Source organism: Dendropsophus ebraccatus, chromosome 15, assembly GCF_027789765.1.
Source record: "Dendropsophus ebraccatus isolate aDenEbr1 chromosome 15, aDenEbr1.pat, whole genome shotgun sequence".
NCBI classification, from domain to species: Eukaryota; Metazoa; Chordata; class Amphibia; order Anura; family Hylidae; genus Dendropsophus; species Dendropsophus ebraccatus.
In genome coordinates, this window is record NC_091468.1 from 34557089 (window position 1) to 34572442 (window position 15354).

At 40.4% G+C, this 15354-nt stretch overlaps 1 protein-coding gene across 1 annotated transcript in view; it reads left to right on the forward strand.

Annotated features, from left to right (window-relative positions):
• Positions 1-15354, forward strand: part of GALM (galactose mutarotase) — a 35096-nt gene that overhangs the window by 18585 nt on the left and 1157 nt on the right. The window contains exons 4-7 of the mRNA XM_069955037.1: positions 5490-5696; positions 7026-7107; positions 10526-10667; positions 12511-12685. Coding sequence (XP_069811138.1) covers positions 5490-5696; positions 7026-7107; positions 10526-10667; positions 12511-12685 — 606 coding nt within the window. The remainder of the gene's footprint in view (positions 1-5489; positions 5697-7025; positions 7108-10525; positions 10668-12510; positions 12686-15354) is intronic.

Sequence of the window (15354 nt, forward strand, 5' to 3'; positions counted from 1 at the left end):
TCAGTGCTGTTTGTCTGTGACAAGAACTGTTTAGAGCAGTAGAGGTTTTCTATTGGGATTTGCTACTGCTTTGGACTGTTCCTTTCATGGACAGAGGTGGCAGAGCACTGTTTCAAACTGGAAAGAAAACACCACTTCTTGCAGGACATACAGCAGCTGATAAGTACTGGAAGACCTGAGATTTTTAAATAGAAGTAAAATACAAATCTATATAACTTTCTGACACCAGTTGACTTGAAAGAAAAAAAAAATTGCTGGAGTACCCCTTTAATTTTGTCACAGTATATGTTTTTTTGGATATGTATGTTACGTTTCATTATTGGAAACATCAGATCTGTGACTCTATATAGTTAGCTGATCGTCTGTGGTATAACCGTCCACAAGATTTTCTGTGTGGTACAAGCCTATGATTATTACTCTGCTGAATCACTCGGGGAGATGGTACTATTTTAGGCTTAGCGCAGCATCCCATTCACTAAACCACCTCTATTTATATAAATAAGCATTTAAGTCACACGTATCCAGGGTTGTTGAGCTCATACGATATAAATAGACTGAACAATTTGATGATTAGGCAAAACTTTTTAACACATAAAGTGCATGGAAAATGGGTGGGTGTGTAGCTTTGTAGTGAGTGTTGATCTGCTGTATAACATATACCTGATTTGTGGACACTCCATGCGGGAAGAGATATTTGTGTACAACGACTGTCAATATGAATTGATCTTCCCCGAATTCTTTACGTATACCAAATTACTGTGGTCAAGAAACTTCAGTCAACCTTTCGCTTCAGGAATTTCCATCCATGTAATGGAATATATCCACAAACCTGATGAACGTTATGTGGGAAAGATAAACGAAAGAACCTTTTATATCTTTGAGTGTATGATTCTATAGTTTTATTATACACATTTAGTAATCTCTGATAGATTGTAAGAAAACGCTTACCTCTGATCCTTTCACTTACAAGTCCATCTGCCACTATCTGAAAAATGAAGATTTCTCCTTATGGGTTCCAAGACAGTTAAGATCCAAAGAACACCATATGTGTCTCAATCTGGAAACCTCCGGGAGAACAAGATTTATTCTTTCTTTCTGTGTATCACTATACCCATAGATCATAACGTGACACATTCCTTTTGAGGATAATTTAGGTTCTTTAACCTGTTCACTGCGCTTAGCATTGTATCAGGATGTGCTGAACCCCTATGTGTTTATATGTTTAAATCACTGGCTTGTTAAAGGGGTTATCCCCCTGAGTATTTTGAGCCGTCTCCTGTCTTTCTAGCTGCTGCCATTCCTGATCTATAACCAAGATAGGAAACTTCATTTCCCATCATGCATCTCCCTAACTGGCCCATTTGTGTACTCGCCTTCTTAGTTTTCTTTCCTGCCCACTGCTGTCACTGCTATTGCACAGTAAACACATGACTGTTTTTTTACCACTGATTTTCACCCTAATATGTATTCTATACTAGCTGATGATGTAGCAGAGCTGACGCGCGCAATGTGTAGCTATATGCTGTATAATGGGCATCTGTTTACCGGAGGTGGGGGGTGTAGTGCAGGTTTAGATATCTGCTTGCTGACTGTTAACGAAAACATTCTAGTTCCATCCAGACATCCAGACCAAGTCAATAGACAGGTAACCTGGCCCCCAGAGAGAGAACATGTCCTGTGACTACAACGGGAGGGAGGAAGAGGGTTATCACAGCCCGAATCAGGATAGAGCAATATTTTTTCACAGAACTGTAAAATTTTAAAACATAACCTTTAATTAGATGTAGTCTAAAATACACTCTTAGGCTAGGTTCACACTCCGTTTTCAGCATCCGTTTAACGGATCCGTTTTTTTTTAACGGTCAAAAAAGTAGTGTCAACAGTACTTTATTGTGCGTAAAAAAAACAAAACGCATCCGTTTGGATCCGTTTTTTCTTTTATAATGGAAGTCAATGGAAAAACGGATCATAAACTGATGCACACACATGCATCCGTTTTTTGCAATCTGTTTTTTGCAAAAAACAGATCCGTTAAACGGATGCTGAAAACGCAGTGTGAACCTAGCCTTATCAGTACCAACAAAAATATAAATATAAAATCTAATGATATCAAGGCGGTCTATGATAGTCAGGCCGTAACTTTGTATAATCGGCCCAATAACAAAAATTGGGTAATCAAAATGCCAACCAAAGATGATGCCACAAATGATACAAAAAAATTTCTCGTGCTCAAACAATCACCATGATAGAGAAAAAAGCCCCAAGTAGGGTGTGCAAGGTAACATATACATCTACACTGGAGTAGCCCTGCGGGAGGTATGCATAAGTGTGTGGGCTAGTAGGAGGGAGACAGGGAGCAGTGGATGGTAACAAGAGGGAGGGCGGGAGGGGGCTGCGAGCCCTGTTATGACCCCTAAATAGTGTACGCCCTAACCTAATATTTTTTGTTGATACTGATAAGAGTGTATTTTAGACTATATCTAATTAAAGGTTATGTTTTAACATTTTCCAGTTCTGTGAAAAAAACGGGAGGAAGAGGGAACTGAGTGTGGTTTGATTGGACCCTGAGTAGAGGATTTTACACTTCCAGAGTGGATAAAAATGAGAAAAAAAACAGGGGAAGGGTGCAAGATAGGTTATAAATATATATTAGACATTGGGTGGTATTGGGAAGAGGGATTGTTTAGAATATTGTTTTTGTTACCCGGATAGCCCCTTAACAACCCATGACGTATCTAATACGTCATGGCGCCATTAGGAGAGTTCAGAGCGGGACCACGCCACGTCCCCCCCTCTGAACCGCAACGATCCCGGCTGCTTTCTGCAGCCCAGGACTGCGGCTATTAGCTGGTGCGGGTGATTGCCGCGCCCGCTAATTGGGACATTAAAATGCAGCTGTCACGGCTGGACCTCAGCGTCGGAATGACGCTAATCCTGGTTCAGTATTCTATAAATCTGGTCTGCAGCAGACCAGAGTAATAGGGCGCCGATCCATTGGATCAGTGCTCTATTATATACACAGCATTGATGTCAATTGGAGATCAGTGCTGTGTATATAGAAGTCCCCTAGGGGGCTTCTAATTAATGTGAAAGTTTTTTTTTTTTTTTAAGTTTTTGTTTTTCTTAATAAAAAAATCCCCTCCCCTAATAAGTCCAAATCACCCCTCTTTTTCCATTTAATAAAAAAAATTAGAGAAAGAGAAAAATAAACATATTTGGTATCGCCACATTCGTAATTGCCCGAAATATTAAATTATCCCATCCCTGATCTCGGATGGTAAACTGCGTAAGTGCAACAAATTCCAAAGTGCAAAATTTCGCTTTTTTTGGTCGCATCAAATATAGAAAAATTGTAATAAAAAGTGATCAAAAAGTCACATATACATTAACAAGGTACGATTGGAGAGGACAGAAAGAACAAATCCCCCCCCCCAAAAAAATGACACATCACACAGCCCCAAGGATAACAGCACTTTTTAAAAGATTTTTACGAGCTGTCAAATAAAATAAAAGCTATGCAAGTTACATATCGTTGTAATCGTAACAACTTGAGGAACATATATAACATGTCAGTTTTACCATAGCGAGATTGGCGTAAATACAAAAAAAAATAAATAAAAAAAAATTGCATTTTTTTTTTCAATTTCACCACACATATACATTTTTTTCCAGTTTTGCAGCTTGTTTTTATACAAAAATTAAGTCTTTCATTGCAAAGTATAATTAGTGACTAGAGATGAGCGAACCTGGAGCATGCTCGAGTCCATCTGAACCCAAACTTTCGGCATTTGATTAGCGGTGGCTGCTGAAGTTGGATAAAGCCCTAAGGCTATGTGGAAATCATGGATATAGTCATTGGCTGTATCCATGTTTTCCAGACAACCTTAGAGCTTTATCAAACTTTAGCAGCCACCGCTAATCAAATGCCGATCCATTCGAACCCGAACCCGGTTCGCTCATCTCTATTAGTGATGCAAAAAATAAGGGCCAGTGTGGGTCTGTAGGTGAAAAAAATACACGCAATATGGCCTTTTAAACACGAGGAAAAAATAAAAGTGTAAAAATGAAAATTGGCTCAGACCTTAAGGGGTTAAAGATGTGCATCAATTGAGTTTATAAAGCTATTGCAAACTTTTTCTGATCATCTGACATTTACATAGAACATTGTATTGCTACTGCATTGCAATTAACTGGCTTTTACAGATCGGTCATAGATGACTCTATAAGTGATGCATTCATTAAAAGTAAGATATGTCATAAAGATTGTACAATGTCTTCTGATAAGCTTTAAAATGGTAAATTCATTGTACATTTCAGGCATGTACATTGTACGCTTTTTTACCGAGGGTCCATGCTCCTGGCCTGACGTCATGTCAGAAAATGTTTTTTTTTTTTTTTAGATAGATTTCCCCTTAAATCATTTTATTGCATTTACAGGCAGTGAGCATTATACACAGACTGTTATACATTATATACATAGATGCACACTCTCATTGAGTGTAAAGATGTGTACATGCAAAACTATGAGCCTCCTATCTGCCGATCATTCTAGTAATATTTTCAGGGCAATAAATATAAAGTGACCTAAATGAGCAAAGAGCCATGACTTGTGCAGAGCAGTGCGACACATTGAAGCATTAGTCTCCTCTAGGGAATGGGGTTTACATGTGAGAACAGCTTGCAGCACTGCAGCTGAGATATACAACGTGCTCTGACTACAGGAATCCATGGAAAAACATTACAGAAATGCTGTTACAAACTGCGGTTCATGTTGGCTACTGCAGTAAGATACCAGATGCACTGTTGTAGTGATGTAGATGTGATGTTTCTTTTACTATAAAAACTTCTGAATAACTGTGCATTGCCATGTTCTAACTAGTGTTGAGCAGACCTGCCGAGCCGCGGCATCCAACTTGGGGAATCAAACTCCCAAGAATTTGGGTTCGGAAAACGTTGCCAAACCTGAAGGGCTCGACAGGTCTGCTCAACACTAGTTCTAATCCCTATAACTTTTTTTTTTTATTTTGCCCACCTATGGTGCGGTGTCAGGGCTCATTTGTTTGTGTTAACTGTAGTTTTTATTGGTACCACATTTGCAAAGTTTGACATTTATTTTTAGATGTTTTTTTTTTACGCGTACAAGCACTTAAGTCATAGGAGACTAAAACTGGCTGATTTGCTTGTAGCAACCAATCACAGCTCAGCTTTCATTTTTTGAAAAGGAAGCTGAGCTCAGATTGGTTGCTATAGGCTATGGTAGCCACATGGCCTTTATCCTACGTACATCTTTGATACAGACTCATCAAGCCTTGCATGAAGCATAATATAGAATACTGATCTGTAGCATTTATATATAAATATATATATATAGATAGATAGATAGATAGATAGTGAGAGAGTGGTTTTTGATATGGAGTTTAACAGCATACCTAAATGCAGTATATTTGGCTTTTACATTACATTAAGATTTTATGGATGTTATGTCGCAGGTGCTGTGGAAACCTAAGGTGATTGAAAATGGTGTTCAGTTCTCGTATACAAGTGCTGATGGAGAAGAAGGGTACCCTGGTGAACTAGAAGTCTGGGTGACATACACGCTTATTGGCAGTGAACTGGCTATAAACTATAAGGCTCGGACCAGTAAGACCACACCCATCAATCTAACAAACCATTCTTATTTTAATTTGGCGGGACAGGTAACGGCATCATATATTGCATATGGATCATTTCATACAGCTATCCTGAGATGTGCCATTTGTTTTGTTTTGAATATAAGTTGCATTTAGTATCCCTTAGTCCCTATTCACACGTCCTTCAAAGTTTTCCGTAATTGCAGATCCCCAATCAGGGAGCAGCTTATTGCCCATTGATTTTTATTGTGCTATTCACACATTCCGCTTGGATTTGCAAAATGTTCTGTGATTAAAGGGGAAGTGCGGCGCTAAACAATTATTCACAAAATAACACACATTACAAAGTTATACAACTTTGTAATGTATGTTATGTATGTGAATGGCCCCCTTCCCCGTGTTTCCCCCCACCCACGCCACCCCCAGGAGTGTGATGCACTATACTCACCTGATTCGTGTCGACCCCCGCCCACCATCTTGGGACAATAATGTCATCTTCGGGCGGCCGACCAAACCGCTCCATCCGTCCCTCATGCCGCCCCCCCCCTGCCGCATCATGAACTGCTCAGCCACGATTGGCTGAGCATAACTGTGCACAGCCAATCGCGGCTGAGCACAGTTATGACGCGGCAGAGAGGGGCCAGCACGAGGGACGGATGAAGCGGTTCGGCCGGCCACGCTACCCCTTTAAGGTACAGATTAGTCAATAGAAGTCTATAGGATCATGGACATTAAGGATGTCACATAGACTTTTATTGGTATTTTCTATTTTTCTATTTTCTGAAAAAACATTGATCAATTCTAAGCAAACTAGGTAATTTTACCAGTTTTTTTTTAATTTTAACATTTTTGCAGATGCGAATGCACGACAGATGCAATTATAAACCATTTTTCATGGATCACAGAGTAAAAACAGCGGACCTGAAAAATCACTAAACATGAGGCATTAGGCATGATACGTGTCACCAAGAGAACATGTCCTTGACAGACATACCAATAGAATAAAGGCTTAGGCCTCATTCACACCTTCTGAAAATTTGTCCGTAATTGATTTATATCACATTGTTTTCTATATGCCTATTCACACATTTACAAGTTTTGTAGGTCCATGATCCGTGCTGTAACAAAAGGACATGTCCTAATGCATACCGTAATTGCAGCACAGACATACCAATAGAAGTAAATGGGATCCGCATTTTTTGTGGACGTTACCCCTGTAACCTCCACGAAAGTATTCTGACGTGTGAATAAAGCCTTAGATGTCAGGCACACAAGCTTATTTGGCTCAGTACTAGCTAAATACACTTATACTGTGGGGTTAGTCGGTGTACTGGTGTTAGCACTGTTGTATACTTGTTTGGCTTTCTTTGTTTTAAGTAATTACATTTTTTTAAGGGGTCGGAAAACATATATGACCATGAAATTTCTATTGACGCCGAGCACTATCTTCCTGTCAATGACAACATGATACCAACAGGTACGACTTCACACAATGTATTAAAGGTTTATCTTCTATACCACCTCAAAGTTAAAATATACAGTAAATTCATAAAATGCTGAGTAATGTACATTGCTATCTTGTGCTGATTCAGAGTTACATCCTGTATGAGAGACCAGAGCGTAACACAAGATTTTCTTTACTTTTGCAGTTGCTGCTTTGTTACTTACTATAAGGAGTCATACACATAAGTGTATTTTGGATTCTGTGTGGTGCAGATATATGATGCTTAAAGGGGTTGCCCCACCATAACTTACAGCTCAGTTCCTATTGAGAATGACTGCATTTATTTTCAACATCCTAGGGTTCCCTGCAGTCGTACCCCTCCATAATCAAACACTTACCTCCATCCGACCAGGTTTTTTTTCTGAAAATAAGACATACCCTCCAAAATAAGCTCCAAAGTTAGTTAGGTCAGCTGACCTATTGCCTGACATTGGGTGGCTGAGCATCAGCTAACCAGCGTCAGACTTGTTGTGCTCCGCCCCACCTGCTCAACACAATCCACAAGGGAGGCAGGAGGGGTAAGAAGATGCACAGTGGGGGACACTGAATTTGGGGGTACAGCGGTTATGTAAGCCAATTACAGAGGGGGAGGGAGGTATAAAGTATGAGGACTACCTGCAAAGGGAAGATGCATACAATATGGGTACTACCTAAAGAGGATAGAGGTATACAGTATGGGGGGGGGGGGGGGCTTACTGCAGAGGAGGGGTCTTATTGCAGAGGACGGATGTATACAGTATGGGGGCCATATCGCAGACAAGGGATGTATACAGTATGGGGGCCTTACTGGAGAGGAGGGAGGTATTCAGTGTGGGGGCCTTACTGCAGAGGAGGGAGGTATACAGTATGGGGGCCTTACTGCAGAGGGGGGGATGTATACTGTATGGGGGCCTTACTGCAGAGGGGGGATGTATACAGTATGGGGGCCTTACTGCAGAGGGGGGATGTTTACAGTATGGGGGCCTTACTGCAGAGGGGGGAGGGAGGTATACTGTATGGGGGCTTTACTGCAGAGTGGGAGGGTAGGTATACAGTATGGGGGCCTTACTGCAGAGGGGGAGGGGAGGTATACAGTATGGGGGCCTTACTGCAGAGGGGGGATGTATACAGTATGGGGAAAAAAACTACAAAGGGGGAGAGAGGTGTACTGTATAGAGGTCTAACTACAGGGGAACTTACAGTGTAGGAACCTAACGACAGTGGGACATACAGTATAGCATCTAACTGCCGTATAGAGTGGGGCTACAATGTAGGACCATACTATGTTTCTTTCAAAATAGTACCTACCCCAAAAATAGGCCCTAGAAAAAAATAAAACACGGTAGTTAACATATAGCGCCATGCATAATTCCATATTTCTTACAGCTGTATTTTACATGCAGAGTAAGCATGGCATAAAACTTTAGTGTTTAGATGCCAGATATTAGGACTCTTTTTTTTTTTCCACACTAGAAACACATATACACAACAAGCAATATTAGGCTGGGTTCACACTACGTATATTTCAGTCAGTATTGTGGTCCTCATATTGCAACCAAAACCAGGAGTGGATTAAAAACACAGAAAGGATCTGTTCACACAATGTTGAAATTGAGTGGATGGCCGCCATATAACAGTAAATAACGGCCATTATTTCAATACAACAGCCGTTTTTAAAATAACAGCAAATATTTGCCATTAAATGGCGGCCATCCACTCAATTTCAGCATTGTGTGAACAGAGCCTTTCTGTGTTTTCAATCCACTCCTGGTTTTGGTTGCAATATGAGCACCACAATACTGACTGAAATATACGTAGTGTGAACCCAGCCTAGAAGTGTTTAGTTGTTTAAAAAATTTGACCACTTGTATTACTGGTAGAACAGTCCACTGTAGATCATTATAGTGAATATTTATTTATAGTACAAAGGTGAAAAAAAAAGTCACACATAATCTGGCCTGTTCACAAATATTGATAAAAAATAAAGTGCCATGAAGAGTCCATGTAGATACATATTACTGACCAGTAGTTACCTAGTGTGTCACCCCCTATGTGTCACCATTATATATCTGCCATGCTCCTAGAAGAGGATGCCTCCATAATATAAGTGGTTGAGCCTCATATAATTTTTCTCATGCATAAAAAAAATCTGAGGTATATCACAAACCCCGATTTTTATTTTTTTTCTCCTTTAGCATATCTAATTTGTGGTTTTGTGCCATCTCTTTGTTGTGGTTTCTTCGCTCACATTAAGAAAAATTGCAGAACTAAAAAGATCATGTAGAAACATGAAAATGGATCCTGTGCAGTGTGGTAATGCTTTCTCATGCACCATTACCATCATGTGTGAATGCATACAGGGAAGTTTATGTTATTACCATTGGTAACAAAAAAAAAAAATGAAGGGCCATTACATTGTATTTGGTAGCAGTAGAAAAGACTGCTATAAGGGAGACTTGGTAGTTTTTCCATTACATTAACCACAATAAAACAAGGTTGCACCTCTGCCGTGTGCAAGAACAGCAAGCAAGCCCGGATTGCATCATGCACTTTACAGGAAGCCAGTGCTAGATAACAAACGTGGTTTCCTTCTGCTCGACAACCTGATTCATTCAGGTGCGTGAATATAAAGCCATCGATATGTGAATGTTTGTGTATTGCTTTTTTATGCTGACTTTTCAAAGCTGAAATCTGTTACTTCTGCAGCTGTGACCCTGTTATTTTGTAGACCTTCACAGGTGCTAGGCTCTTGTTATTCTCCAATCCTAGATGCTACTTTCACATATTGTCTTCATATTGTTTTTTTTTTTTTTTTGCTGCAATTTAAAAATGCTTTTCACATGATTTTGTGCCAGTCACCCCTATGGCAGCAAGCAGCATTATGCCTGTGTTCACAAGAGGCCTCTCTGTTCAATAGCACCACTGTACTTGAGATTTCTTTTTTGTTTTTATGTATTAGAGAGGGGGTTATCTACAGGGGGATTACCTACATGTGGGTAACTATTTACTGGGAGGGCTAACAATGGGGGGAGGGCTCAAGCTACATGGGGGATACTATCTACTGGGGACCTACCTGCACAGAGAGGCCTATCTATTATATGGATGCACAGGGGGGGGGGGGCGCTAATCACTATATGTATGCACACAGTAAGCCTAACTGCTATATGGGGACTTAAAGTGACTTCACTACTATATGAATATATAAAGGAAGCCTAACCACTGTATGGAGGGGTTTACTACTGTATTGGGGAACTACTCTATGGGAGCGTAGAATTAACTAACTACTATATGGGGTCACACAGGGTACCTCATGTCAGTCAAAGAAGACGTCACTTGTGAATCACTGAATATAACTGCACTGTCATCATGCAATCCGCAGTAACTTTATTCCTATGTCTGTTGACTCTTACAGGAGAGATTGTGCCAGTTAAAGGAACCAGCTTTGACTTACGGAAGCCTGTTGACCTTGGAGGTCAGCTTGCCAAATTAGAAGGAAATGGATTTGATCACAACTTTTGCTTGAACATGACTGACAAGCAAGACTATTGTACAAGGTAAGAAAAAGTATTTGTCTTGGTTGTGCTTTAAAAAAAAAAAAAGTTAGGGCCCTATTAAACGGAGCGATAATTGTCCTAATTGGACCGATTATCGGTCCATGTAATAAGACAACGATCAGTCAACGACAACCATCATCAGCTGATCGTGCCTTTAGGTCAGAACCTAAAGTAATTGTCCCCTGGGCATCCATAGCTATGTGTAATAGTGATGCGTGGCTGAAGATTGTAGTATAAAATAATAAAGTACTGTATTAACTTAGCATAACACATTCCCTGGTGTCCTCAGGCCTTTCCCAGTCTCTGTAGTCTTCTGTTCCTATCTGGTCCAGTCTCTGCACTGAATACTTTATTATTTTACACTAAAGGCTAGGGCTGCACGGACATTGCTAACAATGTCCGTGCAGCCCTTGCTGCCTGATAGTCGGCCCGTATAATTGCTCACTATACAAGCACCGATCTAGCAGATCGGCGCTCGTTTACACTTTATGATTAAGCCGGTAATAGGACTCTTAGGATTAGAGATGAGAGAACCTAAGCACGCTCTGGTTCAACCAAGCTCCAGCACTCTGCATTTGAATACCGGAGGCTGAAGAAATTGGATGCGGCCCTATGGAGTCCTGGAATACATGAATAAAGTCTCTGGAGATTTATCAAACATGGTGTAAAGTGAATCTGGCTTAGTTGCCCCTAGCAACCAATCAGATTCCACCTTTCATTCCTCACAGACCTTTGGAAAATGATAGGTGAAATCTGATTGGTTGCTAGGGGCAACTGAGCCAGTTTCAATTTACGCCATGTTTGATAAATCTCCAACTGTATCCATGTTTTTCAGGCAGCCTTGGGGCTGCATCCAACTTCTTCAGCCATTGGTAATCAAATTGTGAACGTTCGCATACTTAAACTTTGCACATCTCTGATAGGATGCGTTCATACAGATCAGGTCCTCTGCAGTGTACCCACATGTACTATAAGGAATGGTTCGCATACAGTAAAATACACGCAAAATACATAGGTAAGATAAGGAAAATAAAATCTACACGTTTTCATATCTGGTAATGTGCTACATTAAAGTCTATGGAAAAATGTCTGTCTTCATTGTAGACGTTAATGTAGCATACTTTTCTTATTTTGCAACAGTATTTTGCTTTTATTATACTGTGTGGGAACATAGCCTTAAATGGATACTCCAGCACAACTTTTTATATAGTGCTGCCCTCATATAAAACATAATAAACATCTTATTCCTATCCCTCCGGGTCCCCTGCGGTCAGCTGGGGACACAGAGACACTGCAGGAGCGGGCAGAGGTAGGAATAAAATGTTTTTATATAAATGTTTTTATGTGCCAAAGTCTGTACCAAATTATCTGGATTTGTTGTATGTTTGCCGCTGCAGATATTGCGGATTTGTTAATTTAGGAAATAACAGTCTATGTTTTTGACCATCAGCAGCACTGCAGATTTAGTGCAGAGCTCGACTTTCCTATTGTGGTCAATGATGAAAATCTGCAGTGGGTTCGCAGAAGGAATTGATTTGCTGTGGATTTACATCACATCGAAGGTTAATACTGTTGCGCATTGTCTGCCGATTTTATTCATAATGTGTGAAAGAAATTTATAAAAATCTTATTCAAAATACTGGGGGTATTCACAATATTTGGGTATGTTCACACAGGGTGGACATGCTGCAGACTATCCTCAGTGGAATCCATACCAGAATCTGCAGCACAATATTTACACCAAATTGTGCAGATTTCTCTTTTGTGGATTTTGGTGCAGATCATGTTAACGTGAACCAAATATCTATAAGAGCTAATTTTTTTTTTTATTTATGTATGACAGAGTGTATCACAAGCCAAGTGGTAGAGTGCTCACTGTCCGTACAACCCAACCTGGAGTCCAGTTCTACACTGCAAATTTTTTGGATGGATCCCTTAAGGGAAAAGGTGGTGCAGTGTATCCAAAGCATTCTGGATTTTGCCTTGAGACTCAAGCATGGCCTGATGCAGTAAATAAGGTCAGTTTATTAATATAAACTATATAATTTGTCCATATTTGTCCACTTTGACATTATTGCCATATTTGCCAGACAGATAGAACTTCCCTAAAGGAATGCATCACCTACATATACAATCAGTGTCGGACTGGGGTACCTTGACCCACCAGGGAATATTTTATTCTAGGGGCCCACCCTATATACACCAGATATACCCAGCGCCAAACTTTTCACATTACATTACTATATATTTCACAGGACAGTGCTGTGTATGTGACCGGCAATGCTCGCTCACTGTTAGTAACTGGTGAGACACTCTAGGGATGATGGTGAGTAACTGTTGAGACACTCCAGGTCCCCATCCCTAGCATGACGATGCTAGGGATGGGGACCTGGACAGCCGAAGGCATGATGGGAATTGTTGTTGTGCAACAGCTGGAAGGCCGAAGGTTTCCCAGCTCTGTTCTAGTGTATAGGAGCTGTCTAGGCAAGATGGGAGTTGTAGTTTTGCAACTGATGTAGGGTCGAAGGTTCCCCATCCCTGCTCTATGCAAACAGCACAGCCGTCCACTTAAGTTTCTTGAAAGGTGAAATCCTATGAAACTAACTGGGGGATTATATGTCATCCTGAAGCTGCTAAACAGGGATGCAGACCTACTGCTCAGGGGCCCGCCCACCAATGGGTAGGGCCCACCGGGGGATTCCCCTGCGGGCCAGTCCAAGCCTGTCTACAATGTAGTAATAAATGACGTTAGGGAAATGGTTAAACATTGATCGTGTTTCCAAAGAATAGATGACAAATGTCACTGGGAATTCCATAATCCATAAAAAAAGGTTCCTGTTATGTTTCCTAATGTCTTTGTAGCTAATGAGGCTGGGGGCACTGTTCCCTCTATAACAAGTGATCTAAAACAGCAGGAAATAAATACTGGAGCTTAATTGACACAACACTATATATTTGATTGTGTGTATGTGATTGTTGTTGCCTACTATGTGTGGACACAGTGAGGGAGATATCAGAACAATAGCTTAGCAAAAGAAGAACAGTTCCTAATAAAACAATCATGTGAGCTGGCATCTGTTGGGTGTCTTGGGCCAATGATGTGATTAAAGGGGTTATACAAAAACATGGCCACTTTTACCCCAACTGTTGTCTCCAGTTCAGGTGCAGTTTGCAATTAAGCTCCATTTACTTTCAAAACCCCACCCAAACTAGAGACAACAGTTGGGGGAAAGTGGCCATGTTTTTGTAGCGCTGGATAACCCCTTTAACTTTGCACTAATTCTGATAATTTTCCCTAGTTAAAGTGATATTCTCTGCATAAAAAAAGAATCTTAAAGTGGAAATTAGGCACTTTCATAATAAAAAGTAACCCTGCTAGTCACTACTTTCTTGATGTTGTGTTCCTGAAGGAAATGCCTGCCTAGCTAAGGGTCCATTTACACAGAAAGATTATCTGAAAGATTATCTGACAAAGATTTGAAGCCAAAGCCAGGAACAGACTATAAACAGAGATCAGGTCATAAAGGAACGCCTGAGATTTCTGCTCTTTTCAAATCCATTCCTGGCTTTGGCTTCAAATCTTTGGCAGATAATCTGTCAGATAATCTTTCTGTGTAAACGGACCTTAATGCTAAGTTTACACGGAGCGATAATTGGCCCGATCGCACGATTAACGATTTCGAAGTAACGATTTTTTTTTTATAACGATCAGCGTTTAGACGGTATGATATATCGTACGGAAAATCGTTTTGCGATTGCGCACCCGCAGCCCGGCCCGCCCTGGTGATTTAAAAAAAAAATTGTCATACACATGGCAAAGCCCAGACAGTCAATTTAGACAGAATTGCAGATAAAGTTAAAGGTGTATTCTGCTCAGAATTAACTTTCAATATGTCGCTGCCCAAGCACAGAACATATAAAATACTGTAGTGTATTCATACCTCTTCCCCTGCATCCTATTTGGGTCTTTGGCTGGATGATCCTGCCTCCACTTCCAGTGGGAAAGTTCAGCCGGGGACTGAAGATGACACAGAAGGACACAAGGGGGAGCATAGAGAGGAAAGAATAGCTTTTGTTCTAACTGAGCAGAATACCCCTCTCTAACAATGTAAACAGAGCTTATTCATATAAACTAATTAACTTGACTCCTGCTTGCTGAGATATATTTATTGATGCCTCACACCCATAGTAAATAGGACCTATCTGCAATAACTGTTGTAAATAAAGAGGCTGCTTCAAATGGATGATGAGTAGGGGTGCGAAGAGTAAGCCCACCACAATTGGATAGCCACAGGATAGGCCATGAGTGTTCTTAATTTGGAAAGTGTTCCTCTAGATTTCAGCTCCCATCGGATCAGGAATGAAAGTGATAATCTGCTGAATAAGGTCTATTTGGCAGATTATCACTCCATATAATAAACATAGAAGATTGTCAACAGAAAAAGACCACTTGATCCATCTAGTCTGCCCTTTTAGTATTGCCTTTCTTATTATCTTAGGATAGATACAGTATATGTTTATCCCAGGCATGTTTTATTCTGTTATTCTAGATTTACCTACCACATCTGCTGGAAGTTTGTTCCAAGTATCTACAACTCTTTCAATAAAGTATTTTCTCACGTTGCTTCTGATCTTTCTCTCAACTAACCTCTGACTGTGTCCCCCTGTTCTTCCGGTCAATTTTTTT